The 21,594-nt window shown below is 50.5% G+C and overlaps 9 protein-coding genes across 9 annotated transcripts; 7 read left to right on the forward strand and 2 right to left on the reverse strand.

Moving 5' to 3' along the window:
• Nucleotides 1-26: 26 nt before the first annotated feature.
• Nucleotides 27-979, forward strand: BDR25DRAFT_367333 (uncharacterized protein; the record flags this gene model as incomplete). Its single annotated transcript, XM_033696996.1, has 5 exons — nt 27-98; nt 149-351; nt 404-456; nt 510-684; nt 742-979. The coding sequence occupies 5 exons, from the start codon at nt 27-29 to the stop codon at nt 977-979; spliced, it is 741 nt and encodes a 246-aa protein (XP_033548455.1).
• A 1,461-nt stretch (nt 980-2,440) lies between these two features.
• BDR25DRAFT_303120 (uncharacterized protein) lies at nt 2,441-4,140 on the reverse strand. Its single transcript, XM_033689944.1, has 2 exons — nt 3,433-4,140; nt 2,441-3,330 (listed from the first exon to the last, which is right to left on the reverse strand). The coding sequence occupies exons 1-2, from the start codon at nt 3,915-3,917 to the stop codon at nt 2,535-2,537; spliced, it is 1,281 nt and encodes a 426-aa protein (XP_033548456.1). The 5' UTR covers nt 3,918-4,140; the 3' UTR covers nt 2,441-2,534.
• A 276-nt stretch (nt 4,141-4,416) lies between these two features.
• BDR25DRAFT_285161 (phophatase 2C family protein-like protein) lies at nt 4,417-6,690 on the reverse strand. The gene is made up of 3 exons (XM_033688163.1): nt 5,907-6,690; nt 4,835-5,857; nt 4,417-4,785 (listed from the first exon to the last, which is right to left on the reverse strand). The coding sequence occupies exons 1-3, from the start codon at nt 6,578-6,580 to the stop codon at nt 4,674-4,676; spliced, it is 1,809 nt and encodes a 602-aa protein (XP_033548457.1). The 5' UTR covers nt 6,581-6,690; the 3' UTR covers nt 4,417-4,673.
• Nucleotides 6,691-6,838: 148 nt separating this feature from the next.
• BDR25DRAFT_333734 (DUF654-domain-containing protein) lies at nt 6,839-9,276 on the forward strand. Its single transcript, XM_033692866.1, has 2 exons — nt 6,839-7,749; nt 7,936-9,276. Exons 1-2 carry the CDS (start codon nt 6,855-6,857, stop codon nt 9,096-9,098), a joined length of 2,058 nt encoding a protein of 685 aa, XP_033548458.1. The 5' UTR covers nt 6,839-6,854; the 3' UTR covers nt 9,099-9,276.
• Nucleotides 9,277-9,577: 301 nt separating this feature from the next.
• Nucleotides 9,578-12,237, forward strand: BDR25DRAFT_303122 (uncharacterized protein). The gene is made up of 2 exons (XM_033689945.1): nt 9,578-10,135; nt 10,191-12,237. Exons 1-2 carry the CDS (start codon nt 9,637-9,639, stop codon nt 12,086-12,088), a joined length of 2,397 nt encoding a protein of 798 aa, XP_033548459.1. The 5' UTR covers nt 9,578-9,636; the 3' UTR covers nt 12,089-12,237.
• On the forward strand, nt 12,234-13,888 carry BDR25DRAFT_285169 (chorismate synthase-like protein). The gene is made up of 3 exons (XM_033688164.1): nt 12,234-12,484; nt 12,540-12,901; nt 12,954-13,888. Exons 1-3 carry the CDS (start codon nt 12,450-12,452, stop codon nt 13,769-13,771), a joined length of 1,215 nt encoding a protein of 404 aa, XP_033548460.1. The 5' UTR covers nt 12,234-12,449; the 3' UTR covers nt 13,772-13,888.
• Nucleotides 13,889-14,130: 242 nt separating this feature from the next.
• BDR25DRAFT_260105 (uncharacterized protein) lies at nt 14,131-17,002 on the forward strand. Its single transcript, XM_033686628.1, has 4 exons — nt 14,131-14,440; nt 14,493-15,466; nt 15,522-15,878; nt 15,928-17,002. The coding sequence occupies exons 1-4, from the start codon at nt 14,309-14,311 to the stop codon at nt 16,886-16,888; spliced, it is 2,424 nt and encodes an 807-aa protein (XP_033548461.1). The 5' UTR covers nt 14,131-14,308; the 3' UTR covers nt 16,889-17,002.
• A 303-nt stretch (nt 17,003-17,305) lies between these two features.
• On the forward strand, nt 17,306-17,912 carry BDR25DRAFT_313555 (uncharacterized protein; the record flags this gene model as incomplete). Its single annotated transcript, XM_033691386.1, has 4 exons — nt 17,306-17,398; nt 17,451-17,467; nt 17,593-17,650; nt 17,712-17,912. The coding sequence occupies 4 exons, from the start codon at nt 17,306-17,308 to the stop codon at nt 17,910-17,912; spliced, it is 369 nt and encodes a 122-aa protein (XP_033548462.1).
• A 956-nt stretch (nt 17,913-18,868) lies between these two features.
• BDR25DRAFT_285176 (general substrate transporter) lies at nt 18,869-21,094 on the forward strand (the record flags this gene model as incomplete). Its single annotated transcript, XM_033688165.1, has 8 exons — nt 18,869-19,093; nt 19,142-19,492; nt 19,545-19,956; nt 20,153-20,273; nt 20,330-20,528; nt 20,584-20,628; nt 20,684-20,837; nt 20,893-21,094. The coding sequence occupies exons 1-8, from the start codon at nt 18,997-18,999 to the stop codon at nt 21,092-21,094; spliced, it is 1,581 nt and encodes a 526-aa protein (XP_033548463.1). The 5' UTR covers nt 18,869-18,996.
• Between the last annotated feature and the right edge of the window lie 500 nt (nt 21,095-21,594).

Consider the following 21,594-nt stretch of genomic DNA (forward strand, 5'->3'; position numbering starts at 1 on the left):
TCAAGTCATACACACAGTCTTCCGCAATGATCAATTTTCTCTTGCTTCTGCTCTTCTCCTCTTATCATGGGCAGGCACACGGCCATACCTTCGTCTGGGTCAGTATTCCTGTAATCGTAGAAAGATAAAACCTCATCTCTCTCTGCAGGGCGTCTTTGTTAATGGTGTAGACCAAGGGCTCTTCAAAGGCATACGGACACCCGCATACAATGGCGCACCAGGCGGTGGTGGATATTCCAACTCACCAGTCAAAAACCTGACTTCGATTGATATGCGTTGTAACGTCATGGGAGATATCCAAGCTCCAGATGAAATCAAAGTTGCTCCAGGAGACAACCTCACTCTCGATTGGTACGGACGGAATCAGAAACCTATTCAAACCTAGTGGTAACAATTAGTACAGGCACCATGATAAAAGGAATGCCGCGGACGATGTAATTGCAAGCTCACATCACGGTATAATATCCAGCCTCTCCTAGACACATCGGCTGAATCTAAAAAAAAAAAAGGGCCTGCTCTAGTCTACATCTCACCAGATCCTCCAAAAGACAATTCGTTCGTCAAAATTTGGCACGAAGGACTGTATGCGGAGGAGATACCAGGAAAATGGGCAACGACATCAGACATAGCAAAGAATGGGGGCCATATGAACATCCGCATTCCAGCTAGCTTAAAGCCGGGACAGTACGCACAAATCCATTTGTCACAAGCAATGGATAGCATGCTAAGTATAGGACATAGCTACCTCATTCGGGCCGAAATGATTGGTCTCCATGAAGGTGAAGTATCGTACGAGGAGAACCCGATCCGAGGGGCGCAATTCTATCCCAATTGTGTGCAGATAGAGGTTACAGGCAACGGCACCGTGGATCTACCTGAAGGTGTTTCCTTCCCTGGGGCGTATTCGTACGAAGATCCCGGGGTCGTTTACGACGTACCGAACCCTTCTTTCCCCACCTTAAGATTGTCCACTAATTGAGCGTAGGTATACTGCTCAACAGACACTACTCGCACAACTCCCTGTACTACCACCTATCCCATTCCCGGTCCAACCGTCTGGTCCGGTGCATGGACGGAAACGACTTCCGTATCACTGAGTAGCGTGACAGGTGTTACGGCTGCTGCGCCGTGGTCTACGTGGATCAAGAGCAGCGTTGTTACGAGCGCATCGTTCACAGATAAGAAGAGTATTACGGTGATAGGGACGAGTACGTATCAGGCAAGCTGGTCGAGCACTTATCAAACTCCGGCTCCAGGGACGAAGAGGTGGTGAGTGGATCGTTTCAGAAATGGTTTGAACAGAATGGAGTTTAAAGAGGGAGGTGGCTCGCGTCGTTTTAGGAGAAAAGAACCAGCTTGAAAGCCTGTGACCTGAACTAAGCCAAAACTCGTGAGCGAGTCGTTGCATAAATCTAGCAGTGCCTCATGCCCTTAAATCGCACTAGCAAGGCAAGCTGTTCGCTAAGTCGCAACATCTTTTCCCGGCTATATTAGAGAATAGACTCTTAGTGCCTGCTTCATTTAGGGCTTCTCATATCCATGTTTCCTTTTCGAACTGGAGCCCACGCCAATCTCTCCTTCCGCATAAGAATCCGAAAGTATGCATAGCGCCTCCTAGCCTTAACCAAGAACGCGCCCGGAAGGTCTGCCCATACCATTCGATCACCCTATCCTCAACGTGTTCCATGAAGTTTCGATAGGAAATAAAATTCAAGGAACCCGCAGAACATTGACCTCTCCGGAATATCTTTAAATGTACCGGCGATGGTATCGAGGGGTGTCATTTGATGACCTTGTGGAGCTGGGGTTGACTTATTTTAGATATCAAACACCTTCCACATTGTGTAGATGATATCGTGGAGAGAATGGGGACGCCATGTCTATCAGCGAAGACATGAGCAAAGTAAGCGTCTCCAAGAGGACGCTGGGGCACCTGGATCTATGCAAGGGCGCATACCCGAAAAGTTAATCCATGAATTGAATCCACGTCAGGATACTAATGTCACGCAGTGCCGTCAAAGTAGAGTTTCCCTCAGAGAATGGGCAGTTGAAGAGTTTGGTAACGAACGGTGAGCGGCCGCAGGACATCATAGTAATGTACGGATGGTTGCTCGGTTCCCCCGGAAGTGACGGTCACGAGATTTTTCTATCCTGAACCGTTCCGATTTAAAGCTATCCATGTCACTGCACCTTCTCACCAAACATAGGATATGGCCATTGTAAGCTAGAGTTTGCCTGTGAAGCCTCTTACTATAATCAAGGAGAACGTTAATAGGCGCAGATTTCTGTCCTAAATTGTCATGCTCTGTTAGGTTATGAGCCGCAGCCTGTGTTTGGCTGCTACTTTGTCCCTTCTTCGTCAACTCACACGCACTGGTCTAGACATACTGCAGCGTAGGACATGCGCGAGGTTATTGAAACCACTCAGATTGTCGCCCACATGTTTGCTGCCTAGCTATCTACGGCATGCAAATTGATTTCAAACGGGAAAATGGTATTCCAAGAATAGTAACAAGGGTGTATCTAACTCTTTCCTAGGCCGTAGCCCCGGAAATTTGAATCGAATAGCTCAATCCTTTGTTTACATCCGCCGGAATCGAAAAAGGATCATACTGCACTAACGACGGAGTGTTCGCTACCACTAAACTCGCCTCCTCTCCACTCGCAATCGTCACACTCCCGCTTCCATTCACCAAGTCCACATACCGGAACGTTCCGCTTGATGCCTTGACCACAAGGCTTGCTGTAAATGCTCCACTTGCTGTGACAGAAGCGTTAATCGTCGAACTCGTCGCTTTCAGAGGGATAATGTTGGATCCCATATACCGAGGTTGTCGAGCAGACTTCACAGTATACTTCCCGTTCCCATTCGAATCCAAGTTTGCATATGTCAAGCTCTTCTTTTGAGAACTGAACATTTGCTGCGCTTTTGAATGCCCGATATCCACATAAGCCATCCGCGCCCAGTATCTTCCTACAACTTGTTGGATAGTCACGCCGGATAAAAGACGCTCGAGTGAGTGCAAAGGCGTCTCATTACTATTGAGTTTGTACTTCCGTATCATGTTGAGGAGAGCCTGAGAACCCAGGCCGGAATAGTTGTCTGGATTGTTGGTGATATAAGAGAGGAACGGCCAGGCTTGGTAGTAGTTCCCGGATCCCGATGTCCCATCCACGATTACTTTGTATGAGTTGCCGATGACTTCTTTAAGCTCGATCAAGCTGTCGCCGCTCGGGAGGCTAGATTTTGCTTTGGCCGTTTCGCAAACAGGAGTGGAGACATAGGTGTCAGCAATAAAGTTAGCAATAGTCTCCCACCAGGCGCCGGTTCTATTTGACAGTCAGAGACACCGCCCAAAAAGTGAATGTCCTTCTACATCGTGCAGTGCGCACTCGCAAACCCAGTCCAGAAGCTAAAGATCAAGGGCGTACCTTGTCTGATCAATCCAATTCTTCTCTGAATACGTCATTGCATGCCCGTACTCATGCACAATCACCCCTGGCGTTGTCATATACTGTTCCACAACCTTCAAATACGCCAATCCCGCAGTTGCATCGGTCCAAGTCTGTGCAGCGGCACCAGGCATACTACTCGCATCAACACGGTAAATATTTTCCTTGTAATAAGCACCGCTGTCGCTTTTGTATGACAGTCCGGGTGTGCGCCAGCCAAGTGTCTCGACAAAGCATTGATGTGCTGCTTCCATTACTTTAAGTGTTTGGTCAGCGGTAGAGCTGGATACACCGTAGACGCGGAAATGTGCCGAGTCCTTGTATTGACTTCCTCCTCCCCCGATGGAAGGGTTTGCTGTGAATTCGCTTGGTGGCGCGGCTTGCACCCCCTGCGTAGGAAGCGCTTCGACATAGGCACCATGATAGGCAATGAAAAGAACCAAAAATTGCCTCAAGGAGTACATGGTGGAATTGCGACCATCCTAAATTGTGAAGAGGATGGGAATTTATAAAGGCAATACAGGCGGAATAATTCATTTGCGTGTTCCAGCTGCCCCCCTTTGGTTAATTTGGATAGGTTTGGCAAGCCGCGTCAGGGTAGGGCAGATAGACAGTGCTATGCGCTGATTGGTTGAAAAATAGAAAATAATGAATGAAACAAAAGCTTGGACGTTGACGAAGTCCAGGGCTCATAACTGTGGCTCCATTTCTCCAGGGATGCAGGGGTAATTCTGCCACCATATAAGTCATGTTACTTCCTAACGAGGAACATGACCAAGTTGGAGTCCGTTTGTTAAACCTCTTGCTGGAACAAAAGAGTGTTAGTAAGGTGAATTTTCCTATCCTAAAATACACTAAGGTTCTGCGTTAGGTGGCAAGAGGGACTAATATCCCAAGCCAGGATGGATCAGGTGGAGACCAGCTTCTGTGTCACTGGTAAGTATCATGATGGGACTGCCAAATTGAAGAATCGGCGAAGGCTTCGGCCAAGAGCAGTTCGATTATCGAATAAAGAGGTGCTTGTGCGAATGTGGCCTCGTCCTTGCAGATCTCTAGTCTACATGTCAAGAGAGCTAACCCACCAACTTTGTTCCCCAAGAACGCCCTTATTTGAGGATACCGGATACCGACTGGAAAGTGTACCAGGAACGCCTTGCTGGATGAAGACATGCGAGGATAGATACATGGGCACTTGACTATCTTTCACCTACACTTTAACCTTAAAGTTTCGCCTTTGCCTCTGGAGAGGAAGCGCTCGCTTCCTTGTTCAAGGTAACATTGCCAGTGGTAGAGCCTTCGCCGAAGAAGATAACTTCGACTGTCAAATCGTCTCTGTTAATGGTTAGCCATGTTGGGTTGGTGGGGGATGGAAACGCCATACCTATATCGTCTAGAGAAAGGACTGGGCAAGGTCAACAGAGCGGACAATTGATCTTGATCGTTTCCACCAAGCGCATTTCTAACAAGGTGGGTTGCGGCATTCTTGTCTTCTACAACGAAACGTTCGTTCAGTGACGTCTTAGTGCCCCATTGTTGCTGACGAATCGGGGCCCGTTGACCTGTGCCATCAGAATCATGCCCCTTCTGCTCAACTGGCAGAGTCTTTTGTGTTGACCACCAGCTCTTCAACCAGGATTCTGTCCGGGCATTCCGTCCATTGGTGTTGCCCTGGGCATCCAACCACTGACCAACAAGTCCAACAACTTCTTCGTTGGTAAGCATTTCCCAAAGGCCATCGGTAGCCATAACAACAAAGTCACCATTTTCTGGCTCGACTTTTGTTGTGGTTATGACGGGCTCAGCCGTGACATAAGGGGGACTCTTGAGAAGTGGAGAAGGGCTCCGCCCAAAGTACGACCTCTTCAATTCTTCGTTAGTTTTGAGAGACCATTTGTAGATTGCGTCCCCAAATGCACGTGATGGCTCAAGACCGCCAAGGATACGCCCGTTCCTGACCACGCTCGGCTCTCCAGGGTGGTCTTTGCGCAAGCGCTCAGCTTCACTTGCACTTGATCCGGTCTGATCTGTTGAGAGCGGGGTGGCTGTCCACTTGCCACTTGCTCCTCGTCGGCCGAGGACTGCGCGGGAATCGCCTGTACAGGCTACTCGCAAAAGTTTCGATCTGCTATCGTAGAAAGATAGTAGGGCACATGAACCGGACAGAGCGGGGGCCAGGAGCTCAGCCGCAGCAAGCTTCGACTGTGCCTTCTGGACCTTTGCAACGGATTCGTGCACAATTTCATGATCGAGCCGCAGAAACCCCGTCTTAATGGCCTTGTCGATTGACTCGGGAGTTGGAAAGCGCAGCGACGGGTCAGCTAGCGCAGACTTGAAGGCACTATCGAGCTCACGGGCTACGAACGATATCAGGGTCTCGCGTAATTTTGCCGACGTGACCCAGCCGCTTGTATCAATCAGTGGCTAATCGAAGCTGGTAGAGGTATGATTCTTACCTATGGCCATCAAAGACACCCCAGAACATCCAGTCGCTGGCTGTTGTGCCATTCTCTGTTGCAGCCGTGGTCTGCGGTACCTCGATGATCTTCTCGGCGTGGTCATCCTCAATGGGGTCGTTGCTGGGTATCTGCACAACATCGTAGCGGACAACGCCCTGCCCCCTCCCGACCAGCCAGGACTCCTCGTTCTTTCTTAGCTTTTGAGTCGCCTGTTCCGGCGTCAACATCTCCAGTACTTTCCGGCCGAAGTCGTCCGTCTCCTTCGACAGCGGGCTGTCTCCTGTGATGGTGCCGGTGAAGAGCGAGCCCTGGTCAACCACAAGGGCACGCCGTGTATGCTTGCTGTGGTCTCCCGGGCTACTGTCTAGCGCGTTCGAGCTGCTGCTGTGCTCTGCAGACGAGGGAGCCGAGGTCCCGGCCGGGCTGGTGCCTCTGTAGGCATAGAAGGCGCCTGAGGCAACAGCAGCCGAGACGAGAGCATACGCAAAGGACCGGAGCTGCATAGACGAGGTCAAAATGACGGACGAGGTACGCTCTCGGCGCGAAGAAACGGCGCGATGCCCTAGAAGACCATGGTTGAGGGGAACGAAGGCAGGAGTGCGATTACGGGCGAACTTGCGGAGGCACGGACGGCGGGCAGATCGAAAGGCTTGGACAGCCGCCCGACGCATTTGAACAGGTCGGAAGCCTATCTGGTACCTGAGTACCTAGGTCCGCGGGTAGCAAGAGACGGGGTGGGAGTGCGGGGATGTCGAGGCTTTTGGGAAAGGTTGACGCTCAGAAGGCTCGACATGCTCGGATAGTAGGCGCTCCCACGGCTTGTTACCGGTGTTGGAGGTCCGTGCTTTCACGCCAAGCCGTCCCTTCCTCTCCCAATATCAATAGTATATCAGTCCCCCGACTCGAACCGCCACACAACCAACTAATATCCCACATTGCACCAAGATGTCTTCCCGCCTACTGCGACGGGCTCAGAAGGAGCTTGAGGAGCGCCAACGGCTGGAGAGACTCGCACAACCACATGAAGAGGAGCCATCAGAGGAGGAGGTCACGCTTCCCTCGAGACCGAAACCCAGCTTGTTTGCCTTGCTGGGGGAGGCATCTGAAGCGGGCGACGGGAATGAGGATGATGTAGAGCCGGAAGTGGATTCCTTAGACAGCGAGGGCGAGGCAACACCTGCCATCGCCCCAGCCCCTCTGCCCTCGAAGAAGAGCAAGAAGAAAAAGAAGAAAAAGAAGAAGGGCAAAGACAAGGCCCAGGTCAACGATCCGCCAAACGCAACCCCTTCCTCCACATCGCCAAAAATACAATCTGGTCTAGACGAAATTGACCGTGCTCTTCTCGCTCTAAACATTACTTCACAGGCCAATTGCAGCTCCACCGCTGACCAACTAACATCGACTGTTAGCGACGAGATGCAGCAGCTGTATGCAGTCCTCGCTATAGACACCCAGCACCTACAGGCTTCCAATGAAATGCGCAAGCTCTTTGGTCGTGCGGCCGTACAAGGTGGCAATGACGACGAGCCAGCTCGACTGAGACAGCGTGGCCGTGGGCAGCTACAAGTTGGGATTGCTGCAAATGTAGCAGCTCGAAATGCACCGGGAAGTCGTAATCTTTCTATCGGCCTTCGGCGGAATATTTTCGTCCAAGGCAAAGAAGAGTGGCCACGGGCTACGTTGGGCGGCCTAGGTATGGAAGTCGTGGAAAAGAGGAACGACGGAGCTGTTGAGTACCGTTTTGTCCACAACTTCACCTACCAGTCTGTCCAGAGGCAGTTCGAGACGTGCGTAGCATCTATGGATCCAGAACAAATGATCCAGCTACTTCATTTCAACCGTAAGTCTGCCATATCAATTAGAAGTGCTTTCCATGGCATCGTGTTTTTGCTTTACTTGACTAGTTAGTTTTTGAGTGGGTAAAGATCATACCATGCCTGAAAGAAGATTATCGATACAACACCTGACTTCCCTGACACTGCGTAAACTAATAGCCGTTGGAATTTGGTACTAACACAACTCGCAGCATACCACATCTCCACCTTGCTTCAAGTGTCCGAGATTGCCAAGCAGCAGCGTGACAATGCGACTGCTGGAGATCTTCTCGAGCGAGCCCTGTTCTCCTTCGGCCGTGCAGTACACTCTACGTTTGCAACGAATCTTTCCCAAGGAAAAGCGCGGTTGGATTTCCGCCGCCCTGAAAATCGCGAATTCTGGCTGGCGGCGTGGAGACACATTTGTGTCCTTGGTACCCGTGCAACCTGGCGCACCGCTTTTGAGTGGGCGAAGCTACTCCTGAGCATGGATCCTGAAGGGGACCCGTACTGTATCCGCCTGGTGATCGATCAATTGGCTCTTCGTGGACGACAGCCCCAGAGCCTTATTAATATAGTAGACGCAGATCACTTGCAACGGATTTGGAAAATTGCCCCGAATCTGGCGATGTCTATCGCCCTTGCTTACGACCACCTAAAGGACCCGGAGAAGGCTAGGTCATCATTACGTCTAGCTATCCAGCAATATCCATGGATTGCGGCGAGACTTTGTAAGGAGCTCGAAATCAGTCCTATCCCCAAACCGATATGGGGCAAGGAACCCAACGATGACCATCAAAAACTACTATGCCAGCTCTATGTACCGAGGGCTAAGGACCTATGGAACACCCCCGAGGCAACTTCTTTGTTGGTTGAGGTGGCTTCCTCGCTTGAGACACTCGGTTCGGGTGAAAACCCTTCCTGGCTTAGGCACATTGATGAAGTCCATCTTGCTCGGCACGTTATTCTTTTAGATGACAGAGAGCTTCTAAGTTTCCTCGAGCCTCGGGTCATTAACAAATACACCTCCACATCTGACCCGCTGCCGCCAGAAGACAACAAATCTTCCTATACTGTCACGACCGCTCGACAGCAAAATGCCCAAAATGTCAATGAGGACCAGCTACGGGCCGAGCTCGAAGTCCTTCGAGAATACTTTGTACGTCTAGACTTGAGCCAGCACATCGCGGGTCAGGATTTGACAGTAGAGATGCTTCGTCATGCATTAAGAGATGCGGGAACTAGCTACGAAGAATTTAGGAGGAATACAGAGAGAGTCCAGACCCTGCGGGCACGATTACAGGAATTAGGGATTCGAGTTGTCTTTGCTGAAGAGGACGGAGAGGACACAGATTCAGATACGGATGAGGAGTAGCCAGAGGAGCCGCAGTGCTAAGTCCGCGATCTGGGTGGTCTGACAGAAAGTTGGAGCCTGCTATAGCATATTCACGAGGATTTTGGGATTTGTGAAAGCTATAGAAGCTGTGGCCAGAATTAGGACAAGTGTCAAAAGTATGCCACTTTCTATCATGAATCATGGTGCATCAAGGGGCAGGACCAGAGTTACTGCTGCATATCAATCGAGCAGTAGAATGGGCGGGTAGTTGGAAGCCGCAGTATCCAAGTCACACACGCCCTCATTATTTGTACAAATGACGTCGCGGCACTTATCTCAGGTTCTTTGGACACTGCATTCCAAGTTTGTATCACCTGCACGTGCCAGCACCTGGAAGCGCCACATCAGCGCCACCAGCGACGCTGGAACCTTGTAAAGTGACGTGGGGTTGTCTGTGGCCATGCCCGTATTCCCCTGCCTTCGTCTCCCCAACGCTAGCCCTGGAGGTCTCCTGTCCATTTCCTCGTCTGCCCGCTCAATTGTTCTACAACACCTTTTTACTTTAATACCCACAGCTATGAGTGGCATGCGGGCGCACCTAGCGAGTCGCCTACGCAGCTCGTCGCTCAACGCAGTTGCACCGCGACCGGAGTCGACCGAGTACTCAACATCACTCGCTCGAGCCGCTTCAAGCATCCTGTATCGTTCGCCCATCCCCTCCAAAGAAAACAGGCCAATATACGTCCTAAATGCTGCGGCCCTGCCAGATTCTCGCGAGGCCGACTTCGACGCGCTGTTACCATACGTGCTTGCGAGACTACCAGAGGAAGACGACTTAGTCAAGGGCTATGAGTATGAAGTCGTCTTCTTCGCGGGCGATTCCGATGGTTCGACGTCACTCAAGAAAAATAGGCCTGGTTGGGGCTGGTTCCTGCAAGCTTATCACGTCCTGTCACGGGCCATGCGCAAGCGGCTGCAAAAGCTGTACATTGTGCATGAGAAAGCGTGGGTGCGAATCCTCACCGAGATCTTCTCCACCATCGTGAGTCCCAAGTTCAGGAGGAAGATCATTCATGGTACGTCACGTAGCCTAACAGAGAATGAGGGGCTATTGATTGACAAATTACCCAGCGTCCACACTTAGCAACCTCGCTCTCTACATTCCCATCGAAGACCTCCTCATTCCTCCTTCGACTTACCTCCATGACCGGCGCATATCTGACGACATATTTGCCCCATATGCGAGCGGTCGTCGAGCATTCACTGCTCGCCAGCCACTCCCAATTAGTTCCAAAGGCAAACCCCGGCTGCCACGCGTCCTCCGAGAGACAACCTGCTTCGTGCTCATGGAGCAGAATATCGTCGCCGAGGGGCTCTTCAGAGTTCCGCCACATGCCAAATTGAAAGAAATCCTAAAAGAAGCATACGACAGAGGCCAGAAATTCATCGTTTGGAAAGATAACGGAGCGACCCTTGCCATCCCCGGCTATACTCGTGCTGAGCACCTCGATGAAATCATCGCCGAGATAGACCAGAGAGATGCCTATGGAGTTCTAATGGCCGCCGGAATAATCAAGTCGTGGTACGCCGATCTCCGTCAACCGATATTTCCTCAGGCCTCATATAGAGACTTGAAGCGATTCTTCAATGACCCAGACGATGTCCCCGATCTCGAGAGACTAAAGGATCTAATCTCTCCTTCGTCAGAATGGTCCTTTTTACCAGTTGTTTCACGCGAAATCGTGACCAGGCATCTGCTACCCCTCCTAGATGCAGTCGCATCCCAGCAAGCCCGTAACAAGATGACCCCAGAGAATCTGGCCGTCTGCTTTGCACCGGCTCTGTTGTGCGGCCCAGACCAATTAGAAGACGCCAAGATGTCTTCCATAGTTCGGCGGATTCTTGCAATAGCGGTTGAGGCCTGGTCGGTTGGTCTTCGGGATGAGTGCGGAGTAGATGCAATTAGTTTCGAGCAAGACCTCCGCCTGCCCGTTGATTCAAATGATTGGGAAGATCCCCTTGAAGGTAGGGCATATTGTCCGGAAATGGAAGTAGATGATGAAGACAACCAAGTAACCGGCATCATACTTCAGGACAACGAGAGCAGCCCTCGCGAGAAACCCCCTCCTTTACCTCCTCGCTCTACGAACTCACAACCTCGATCGACATCCGGTCGTTCTTCTCATGATTCCGTGACTAAGCGAAAACCAGCCCCTCCACTCATGGTACCCCCAAGATACTCTACCATTGTCTCGGATGACACTCACGACGTTGCGGAATCCCCAACAAGCTATTCTGCAGTGGCGGATGGATTCGCGCCCCCGCGCCCCTCTCAATGGGAGTTCCCCGACGAGAAGAAATCTGGTACGAACAGTGTTGGCGATTCTCATCCTCCACCTCAAATCATTCTCCCCAAGAGGAAAGCCCTGACAGCAGAGCAGATTGACAATGCTGAGAGCGCCGCCGTAGGAGTACAGGCACGGAACTTGTCTGACCCAAGAATGGCTTTGCCAGGTTTAGCAAATCTTCCAATCTCGGAAGCAGTGAAACGAAAAGCTATTCCTCATGTTAGAGAGCCCTCGGATCAGAAAACACGAACAGATATGCCCTCGCACACCCAGCTTGACAACGCTTCTCCATCGAATGTTCCGTTTGAAACTTCAGCTAGGCCCCAAGCTCCATCGACAGAGTTTCGTCGGCCGAGCTGGCCCGCGTCCACTTACAAACCCCCTAATATCACCTCTCTTGCTCGGCCAGTCCATCCCCCTACAAATCCCGTAACCAACCGCCCCCCTTCAAAGTCGACATCATTGCCGGTCCCTAGGCCAAAGCCACGCGCACCATCTCCCGGCTTGCTTCATAGAATGCCTTCTTTCGAACCTTCAAATAGCCCGGCACTTGCACCTCCCTCTATCCCGCGCAAGCTGAATATGAAGAAAGCGTCAGTAGATGACCTTCGCAGATTGTACGAGGAGAGAGCTGGAACAGCGAAATCGTTGGTAGAGGCTGGACGGCACAAACCGTCATGAGTTAGGCGGAATCAAGTCTTGTTCCCTCTGTTCTCGGCTTTTTAGATGAGACATCCGTGCTCTGTTTCGCGGGCCTCTTTTCGCGCGAATACCCGGTCAAGCAGCGTAGTAGCTACGTAGACTGTAATCAACCCCTCGTTGAAGGTGAACTCAAAACTTTAAGCCTCTTAAGCCTCTTAAGCCCTGGGACGTGCTCCGCCTCGGCCTTGGCCTCAGCCTTATTTCGGGGCCAACGGCTTCCGAGATCGGGCTTGCAGATCGGGTCAGCGCCCTGGCAAAATAAAAATTGCCGAGACAGCAAGTGACTCTGACGTCCATTGCAAGCAGCTTTCCACCTCACTACTTCAACTGCACCTAAACTATGTCTACATTCGGCCACAATTTCAGGGTAACCACGTGTGTGCTCCTTCACGCTTATCAATACCGTGCCAATGGCTGATTTTTGGACTAGTTATGGCGAATCCCACTGTTTGTCAGTGGGATGTATTGTGGACGGCTGCCCCCCAGGCATGGCCCTCAGCGAGGCGGACATCCAGCCACAAATGACGCGACGTCGCCCTGGGCAATCTGCCATCACCACGCCGCGCAATGAGAAGGACCGGGTAGAAATTCAATCCGGTACAGAGTTCGGCATCACACTGGGCACCCCGATCGGTCTGAGGGTCATGAACGAGAACCAGAGGAAGCAGGACTATGGGAACAACACAATGGATCTATACCCGCGTCCGAGTCACGCGGACTGGACGTACCTGGAGAAATACGGAGTCAAGGCGAGTTCTGGCGGCGGAAGGAGTAGCGCGCGAGAGACAATTGGTGAAGCATTCCGGGTCGCATTCAGACCTTGTGGGATCTAACGCTTGTCCAGGGCGTGTGGCAGCGGGCGCCATTGCCGAAAAGTACCTCCGCGAGGCGTACGGCGTCGAAATTGTGGCCTTTGTGGCCTCGATTGGGAACGAATTCCTTTTTCCACCAACCCTGGCTCACCGCACTGCATCTACGAACCCGGAGTTTCTCAAGCTGATCGAGACAATCGATCGAAAGACGGTCGACTCGTTCCTCCCGGTGCGGTGTCCAAACGAGGAGAGCAGTCAGCGCATGGAGAAGCTCGTGGCAGAGTTTCGAGACCGCCAAGATAGCATAGGTGGAACCGTGACCTGCGTGATTCGGAACTGCCCGAGCGGGCTGGGCGAGCCTTGCTTTGACAAGCTCGAGGCGACGCTTGCGCATGCAATGCTCAGCATTCCTGCCACAAAGGCCTTCGAGATAGGGTCAGGATTCGGCGGCTGCCAGGTACCTGGCTCAATACACAACGACCCGTTCATCAAAGCGCCTTCAGTGCCCGCCTTGCACACAGGCACATCCCCGTCAGTCCCGCGGCCGCGTCTGACCACCAAGACCAACAACAGCGGGGGCATCCAGGGCGGCATCTCTAATGGCGCTCCCATCTACTTCACCGTGGGATTCAAGCCACCAGCCACGATTGGGCAGGCGCAGAACACCACAACGTACGACGAGAATGAAGGCGTGCTCGAGGCGAAAGGCAGACACGATCCCTGCGTCGTACCCCGGGCCGTGCCCATCGTTGAGTCCATGGCAGCGCTAGTAGTGATAGACGCAGTACTCGCGCAGCAGGCGCGACAGATGGCTCGGAGCCTCCTGCCGGCACTGAAGTCACAGCAATAATATATTGTTTACTGGGGTACAACATGCTGCAACTTTGTCGCCAAAGGTGGAACACGATAGAGGGGTGATTTAGGAGGACAGAAATTTATATCCTGTTAATGTTATCCCTGATTCCAGCAAAAGTTTTAATGAGTAGACTCTTCCCTAATCATGTTCCATGTTGTGTGATAACATTCTGTAGTTATACCCGCGCCGCTAGCAGAAGTCTGCCGGTGTCGGCAGCAACGAGCGTTGAACTTCGAGGCCTGCACGTTATTGGACGGATGCCTGAATAAATAATTTCGCCGACGCCTCACTTCTCTAATCGCTGGAAGCACTGACCACCGCAGTGTGCATCTCCTCGGCCACTCTCCCGAGGCGTGTGGCGGGTGTAGAAGCTTTAATGCCTTACCGTCATGGTTGCTGTCTTGCCTCTTTCCCTAGCTGATGCCATATGGTTGCCAGCATCCCAGAAAGTGTGTGAGTGCCTAGATATGCCATGATCCGCGAGACTCCTCTCTGTTACCATTATTGCATCCCTCAGACAGAGCTACGGGAATGGCCCGCGCCACAGTGGTAAAGGAACAAAGTACCTCCTCATCCACTTCGCAGGGCCAGGGTGAGCCCAAGGGAAACAAACGGAGGTGTGTACAATCTGCCTGTGTTCCATGCAGAAAACGGAAGTCTAAGGTACAGCATGCCCAGTACCTTATCCTCCTTCACTAACAACTCTGACAAATAGTGCGATGGAGGCACCCCAGTTTGTGCAACGTGCACTGCTGTGTACCAGACAGACTGCTTCTACGACCTTGAGACCGAAAGCCGTCGCACCAAGGCCACAGCGCAGAAGCGCGACAGCCTCACTGTGACCGCTACCACCAGCGACAGTGCCGACTTCATCATTAATTTGATACGCACGCTCCCCGAGCGGGAAGTCTATGAGCTTATACGGCATATCAAGAAGGATCCATTTGACCTTGCATCGCTCGCCGAATCGTGGAAGAAGACGACGGTGACACTGCCACACACAACCACGTCGGCCAAGCATTCCCTCGAGGGAGATCTCTCCCTCCTACTTGGGAAGCCTGCCACTACCCGAACAGGCGAGTCGAGGCACTTTGGACACACTTCTAGTCTAGGGTTGGTTCCCGAAGATGAAAACTACACGTGCTCACGTGTCCCCACGGTCTTTCCCGAAAGGCACCGAAACGGCACATGGACCACCGTGACCGACGACATCCATTTTGTCAATCGATTGCTAGAGCTGTACTTTATGTGGTCACATCCCTTCTATATCATCTTCTCACGGGAGTGCTTCTACAAAGACTTCCGCAGTGGGCGCCAGAAATACTGCAGCCCTCTGCTGGTCAATGCCCTCCTAGCATATGCCTGCCATTTCTCCGACGAACCACGCGCGCGCCTGGACCCCGGAAACCCGCGTACAGCCGGCGATCACTTCTTCGCAGAGGCCAGGAGGCTGCTCTTTGAGGATGAGAGCCCTTCTATTACCACTACACAGGCACTCTGCGTCATGGCGATGCGCGAGCCCTCTGCTGGGCGTGATAGCTCAGGATTTATGTACATCGGACGGTGTATACGAATGGTTGTTGAGCTCGGCCTGCATCTACAGACTTCAGCCTGCCCCCCTTTCCAACTGACCTCCTCAGAAATTGAAGTCCGCAAAGTCACTTTCTGGGGGTGCTTTGTGGTGGATACGTAAGTTGCGCTTGGTTTGACGCAAAGGCTATCGCGCTGATGACACGATTGCTAGGGCCTGGTCGGTATGTATCGGGAGGATAACTCAACTTCCAAGAGCAGCCATCAACTTAGACAAACCAATACTCGACGAACCAATCACGACAGGTAATTATGGCACTTGCCACCATAATTCTCATCACATTGAGTTTGTGACGGTCACGAGTCGCATGTTCCTTCAAGCCTTTAGCGCCTTGTCCGAGCTTGTGAATGACAACAACTACATGTTCTTTGCCCCGAAAGATCGATTCACAGACCGACGCCTTATTGAGACCTATAAGAGGTACCAGACTTGGTACAATAATCTGCCACCACCTCTTCGTGTTCCAGATAATCCCAACATTGAACCTCAGCCACATATCGTAGTCCTTCAGTATGTGCTGATGTAATCAATATACCATTACTCTGCTAACTGTTCGCAGCATGTACTATTATACTATCATCTTGCACCTATTTAGACCGTTGCTTAAGTATGACCTCATTCATTCCGATATTCGACCAAGAGAGATGTGCATCGGGTCGGCGAACAAAATATCCGAGTTCCTTCGCCTTTATCGGCAGCATTACAAACTGCGGTGCGGCCATCTCATCTTAACACATATATTATTATCCGTTTGCATCGTACACCTTCTCTATTCCAAGGATTACGAGACCAGCGCAGCCGGTTTGCTTGAGGGCCTACAAGCACTCGAAGAGCTCTCTACCTGTCACTATTTTGGTGCACGTTCATTCAAGATCGTTCATGCGTTGGCCAAAACTTGGAACCTCCCCTTCCCCGATGCTCTTAAGAACAGCAAACTCATCCCTAGAGAGGACACGATAGGCATTTCTCCACTTACGGGTAGTCTCGTCACAGCTTCTATGAAACGGTTAACTAGGGATATATCCACAAATGGGTGCGAAGGGGTGGAACCACCAGGTTCATCTGTTCGGTGGGAATCCTTGCCCATGTTCGCGCTGCTTCAGCATAAGCAACATGGTCATCCCACTCAGGTCCCCGCGGCCCAAGCTTCGATGATCAGACAGCATAATACTAGCACCTCGTTACAGTACGCATCGAGCACATCTTCTCCCATGACAACCACAACCACGGCTGAACAGCTGTTCTGGACACCCATCAAAGGGGTAGGCGTTCCTTTACTCCCGAGGACTTATCACCTGAGCCCAATGGACTTGAACAATATGCTCGGCAGCGAAGACGAATGGGGCAGATTCGGAAGAGATGGTTTTAAAATGAGTGATAGGTGGGTGCAGGAGCCGATAGGTTTCAATGGAGGCGCGCACAGAGCGTCCTCGGGAATGGATGGTGCGCCTGGTATATCTGGATCTGAACCTCGCGACAATTTGTGGGAGAGTGATAGACTGGGTCCAAGGGTAGGATGATGCTCTAACATCTTTAATTCGACACCCTAAGCCCGATCAATATTCCTTGCTGCCATTTCTTGGATACTTTGTCTAATTTTTCCACCTCGTCCTTGGAAGATTTATGTCAATTGTACAGTTTTGCATTACTGACGCGGTAAGAAGAAATGTTATAGAGCACGATATCACCCAACATGGAATACACTTGGGGTAGAGTTTATCAGTTAAAACTCCTACTGTAATCAGAGAGAAGGTTAACTGGATGCAACCGTCTCTCTTGCATTACCTGTTATATCCCCCATTAGGTGACAAGATACAGATGTACAGTTAGACCGCAGGTTTTAGATGAAAGGTTTCACTGTATTGACTTGTGACGCCACCCCATCGCCATATAGGGCCATTGGAGGAGTCTTCCTCCGAACACCCAATGTTAATCACATGCTTGCGCATCGGCCCGGCACCAACGCTCAAATTCGAACCTGTCCAACCTCCCCTTTCCTCACGCAACATCTTGGATCTTTACTGGATACTGTACGTCAAATCTACTAGTGCTCCTTTTTGGGCTATTGTCTCTTATTTGTAGCATCTCCGTGACAAAAGGTATTTGTTGTATACGAAAGCAGTTAACTAGATTCTTAACATTGCTAAGTCGTATAATCTGCACACTAACTTCCGAAAACAGTTTTTACAAGATATCTAAATTTAAAAAAAATTTCATAGTACAGATGGATGAAACCCTTTGTCATGCCCGAGGCCATGGATGTGGGGAAACTTGCCTACATCGTGCGTAATAACGCTGAAAGAATTCTCCTCCAACTCACCAATCATGCCGACAGTTTTTTAGATGAATCGACTTCAGCTTTTGGTGCCGTCTGGCTTTACTTTTGACTTCTCGTTGGAATCCGGAAACATGACTCAGCTCATCGAACTGAATCCGTTCGGTGCCTTGAGCGTATGTAGGAAATATCTGTTCAACTGGATTAAGAATGCCCGGTTGCTCTACGGACTAGAGGATGGCTTTGTATTCTTCATGGTGCTTGTGTGACTGTTCTTACTGGTAGTGCATCTCGTATACTTTCATCAGACGTGAGAAGGTTCCCAGCATTATGAAAAGATCAGACGGGTGGACCCAATCAATCATTACACTCCATAGTCATTTATCAGATGCAGCTGGTAGGATCTCTCTTACCAAAACGATACTAAACCCTCGTTCTTTAAATACCAACAAACAGTAGTCTCCATTCCCCAATATTAAACACATATACCAGAGCCTTTGTTCTAATTATCGCTTCAAGAGATAGATAATAGTACAAACGAAAAGCATCATGAGGCCCTTATGACTAAGAAGGACAACCTGAGCAATGGGCCAACTAAGAAAAGCATCTGGAAGACGTCAAAAGTATTGGAAAGTTAACTATGAGTGCTCGAATACAGGCTAATCTCCCCGAATTTCCTGCTAATGTCTAAGGAGAATACTCAGGCGCTGTTCATCAAGAGTTTAGGGCTCCCAAAAATGCTTTTCGTGCTCGAGGTATATTGAAGACATTTTCTCAGAGATACCGAGAATAATAGCTGGTTGACAAAGTTGTGGTTCCATCGAGTCGAGGAAAGAGAGTCCGTTTGACGGAAGAACTCACGTGGCGACTCCGCACTCGCCACACCTGCCAAATCCCCAGCCCTCGGCAGACCTTCCATGCCCACTACTAATGCCTAGCCGCGCTTCCCCGAGAAGGTATGCCGAACGGTCAGTTCTCCGCTGTGTACCTCAACGTCCCTGCACCATCATCATCACGCCCTGAACTATGCAGGTCTCCTTCCCTTGGGCCTTGTTCTTCCTTGCCTATCCTTGCCCGTTTAGGATGAGTTAGAGCCTCGGGAGACACAAAAGCGAGTAGCACGCGCATAAGTGGGTCTTTTATGGATTCTGGGGTACCTATTGAAGCTGGGGGCGTGGAGAGAATACCATGTGTGAGGAGTGGGATATGAATCAACATAAAAGGGGCCACCGCCGTCGAACCGGACGCTCTTTGGATGCTTTCTTGAGTAGATCTAAAACTTCAGTCTTGTCTGACACGATTTTTTATCCATTCACTGGACCTTGTTCACGCACGTCTACCAAGCAGCTAGTCATGCCACGCAAGTATATTGGAGGGTCTGGGGAAAGGCTTACTGTTTGGATCAGTATCGCCGCCAGTACTGTCTTGATATTCTACGGATACGATCAAGGTTCGCGGAATCAAGGAAAATAACAAAGGAAGCTAATATGGTGCGTAGGGGTGTTTGGTAATGTCATCATCAACGAGAATTTTCTTGAAACATTTGACTATCCCTCCGCCAACATGCAAGGTGTCATGACAAGTATATACAATATCGGCTGCTTCATTGGAGCCATGTCCACGATCTGGACTGGGGATCCTTTGGGCCGTCCACGCCAGATTCTGCTTGGGTCTACCGTTATTGCCATTGGCGCTATCATTCAGACCGCGAGTTCAACCGTGGCGCAAATGATGGTTGGCAGGATTGTTGCAGGTCTTGGAACTGGAATGAACACCGCTACCGCAGGTGTTTGGCAGGCCGAGACAAGCAAAATGAGGAGTAGGGGTAAGTTGGTCATCATTCAGATGGGTATGTCTGGCTATCCTTGCTACGCCTTGAATCTCCAGACTAATAGCAGCAGCAAATTGCATTACTGGCTTCTCCATATCGAATTGGCTAACGTTGGGCTTCTCCTTTGCTCCAAGAGATGTAGCCTGGCGTTTTCCACTCGCCTTCCAGATATTCTTCACACTTTGCATCTATGCTTTGTGCCCATTCTTGCCGGACTCTCCGCGCCTCCTCATCCGCAAAGGAAAGTACGAGGAGGCTTACGAGGTTCTGGCTGCATTGGAAGGTCATGGAGCAACTCTAGATTCGCCATCGGTGCATGCGCAGTTCAACATTATCAAGGAAATCTTGGATCGAGAACACATATCCACCTATACATGGGGACAACTTCTCACTGGTCGTGGACCCTCAGGCGTCTTACGTCGGATGATCCTCGGTGCTTGGATGCAAGCTATGAATCAAATTTCTGGTATTAACGTGACGAGGTACGGTATTAATTCCAGACCATCCCCTACCACAAATACCAGGCCATAAGCCGATGCTAGCAACCCCATTCTGAGGCACGGCTCAAGTTGCAGTTCAATGGACAATATCCGTATCAGTCTTGAGTTACTCTTACTAAACTTCCACTCCTATACCCTACAAATAGAGCTCATGCTAACTACCCATCCACCTTGGTAGTTACTACATGAGCTACATCTTCATCAACGCTCTCAATATTTCGGAGTTGCTGAGCCGCATTCTTGCGGCCGCTGGGTCTGTAGATTACCTTATTTTCGCATGTCTGGCTTACTTCGTCATCGTAAGTATTTACTCGCCGCTTAGCCTTTTTGCGGCCGGGCTGATGCTACAGCGTAGGAGCGATTTGGTCGTCGAAAAGTCATGATGTGTTCTGCAGCCGCATGTTCCACTTGTTGGATCGTCATTTCAATTGCACTCGGCCTCTCTGCTAATGGCGGTGATGAGTATAAGCTCGGCATTGTAGCGGTATCCTTTTTCTTTATCTTCTTTGCCAGCTTTGGAATGGGCGTGCTAGGTGTACCATGGCTATATCCAAGTAAGGGTTTCCAGTGGCTTCCCCCAATTCGCGGATACTAAAATATCCACTGTAGCAGAGATAAATGCGCTAGAGATGAGAACGAAAGGGGCATCACTAGGTAAGACTCCCTCACCCCGAGATTTCATTTGCTATGGCTGAATCTGGGCCTGTAGCAATGAGTACGAACTGGATTATGAACTACATGGTTGTTCAGGTTACGTTGCCTGGTATTAACAATCTTGGCTGGCGATTCTGGATTATTTGGGCTGTCATTTGCTTCGCCTTCATACCTATCACGTACTTTTTCTATCCAGAAACAGCAAACAGGTGAGACTCAAATATTTAGTCTAACAAATTTATGAGCTCTAACGAGCACAAACAGGACCCTTGAGGACATCGATCGGTTCTTTGAGAGCAAACCAGATATCTTCATCCATCGGAACAAGGTCGCCATACAACTAGAGAGGCCAGCCGAGTACATCGAGGCAGACGAGCGTATCGTGAGAGCGGAAATTCATATAGGTGAGAAGAAAAGGCCAGAAAGTATCAGTAGCGACCATGTAGAGACCAAGGAAACTGTCTGACATGGTACACGCCTCTGGTGATTCCTCTGGGCACCTGACTTCGAACAAAGCAAGAAAAGGGGGTCTAAGCATGCCGGCATTGGTAGTAAAGCTGCACTAGCGCTTACGATGCTAGCGCTAATTGAATTCCACAAGCAGAAGAAGGGGCCACGGCAAGAGAAGACAATAATGTTTCCAAAAGATCATGAGTCACACAATTATTACCCCTAATTCCACTTCATACACTTCCAAATTACCATGATCGCTAGATTCATGTCAACTGATGCTCCGCTCGGAAAGTTCTGGAGCAGGTGCTGATGAATTTGAAGAAGGGTGATGGCCAATGAGAGTCTTATTGATGGGTAGCTTAGCGTAGAGGCTAGGCATGCTTTTCGGTAGATTTCAACGATGAGTTACCCTTGCAAATACGGAGTTATTCCGTCTTAGCTGTTTGAAAGCTGATGAAGCGTGTTCTCTTAGCAGCGATTGGATTCCTATATCAACGCAACTTGGAAGAGAGT

This window comes from Lindgomyces ingoldianus, assembly GCF_010093535.1.
Source record: "Lindgomyces ingoldianus strain ATCC 200398 unplaced genomic scaffold BDR25scaffold_13, whole genome shotgun sequence".
Taxonomy (NCBI): Eukaryota; Fungi; Ascomycota; class Dothideomycetes; order Pleosporales; family Lindgomycetaceae; genus Lindgomyces; species Lindgomyces ingoldianus.

Excerpts from the sequence above, each read along its gene's own strand:
- BDR25DRAFT_303120 (XM_033689944.1), bottom strand. The coding sequence starts at position 3,917 with ATGTACTCCTTGAGGCAATTTTTGGTTCTTTTCATTGCCTATCATGGT. Across the intron at positions 3,331-3,432 it reads AATTGGATTGATCAGACAAG|AACCGGCGCCTGGTGGGAGA; the intron begins GTACGCCCTTGA and ends ACTGTCAAATAG.
- BDR25DRAFT_285161 (XM_033688163.1), bottom strand. The coding sequence starts at position 6,580 with ATGCGTCGGGCGGCTGTCCAAGCCTTTCGATCTGCCCGCCGTCCGTGC. Across the intron at positions 5,858-5,906 it reads GGTGTCTTTGATGGCCATAG|CGGCTGGGTCACGTCGGCAA; the intron begins GTAAGAATCATA and ends GATTGATACAAG. Across the intron at positions 4,786-4,834 it reads CCTTTCTCTAGACGATATAG|AGACGATTTGACAGTCGAAG; the intron begins GTATGGCGTTTC and ends AACCATTAACAG.
- BDR25DRAFT_333734 (XM_033692866.1), top strand. The coding sequence starts at position 6,855 with ATGTCTTCCCGCCTACTGCGACGGGCTCAGAAGGAGCTTGAGGAGCGC. Across the intron at positions 7,750-7,935 it reads CCAGCTACTTCATTTCAACC|CATACCACATCTCCACCTTG; the intron begins GTAAGTCTGCCA and ends CACAACTCGCAG.
- BDR25DRAFT_303122 (XM_033689945.1), top strand. The coding sequence starts at position 9,637 with ATGAGTGGCATGCGGGCGCACCTAGCGAGTCGCCTACGCAGCTCGTCG. Across the intron at positions 10,136-10,190 it reads CAGGAGGAAGATCATTCATG|CGTCCACACTTAGCAACCTC; the intron begins GTACGTCACGTA and ends CAAATTACCCAG.
- BDR25DRAFT_285169 (XM_033688164.1), top strand. The coding sequence starts at position 12,450 with ATGTCTACATTCGGCCACAATTTCAGGGTAACCAC. Across the intron at positions 12,485-12,539 it reads CACAATTTCAGGGTAACCAC|TTATGGCGAATCCCACTGTT; the intron begins GTGTGTGCTCCT and ends TTTTTGGACTAG. Across the intron at positions 12,902-12,953 it reads TAGCGCGCGAGAGACAATTG|GGCGTGTGGCAGCGGGCGCC; the intron begins GTGAAGCATTCC and ends ACGCTTGTCCAG.
- BDR25DRAFT_260105 (XM_033686628.1), top strand. The coding sequence starts at position 14,309 with ATGGCCCGCGCCACAGTGGTAAAGGAACAAAGTACCTCCTCATCCACT. Across the intron at positions 14,441-14,492 it reads GCAGAAAACGGAAGTCTAAG|TGCGATGGAGGCACCCCAGT; the intron begins GTACAGCATGCC and ends TCTGACAAATAG. Across the intron at positions 15,879-15,927 it reads CCACATATCGTAGTCCTTCA|CATGTACTATTATACTATCA; the intron begins GTATGTGCTGAT and ends AACTGTTCGCAG.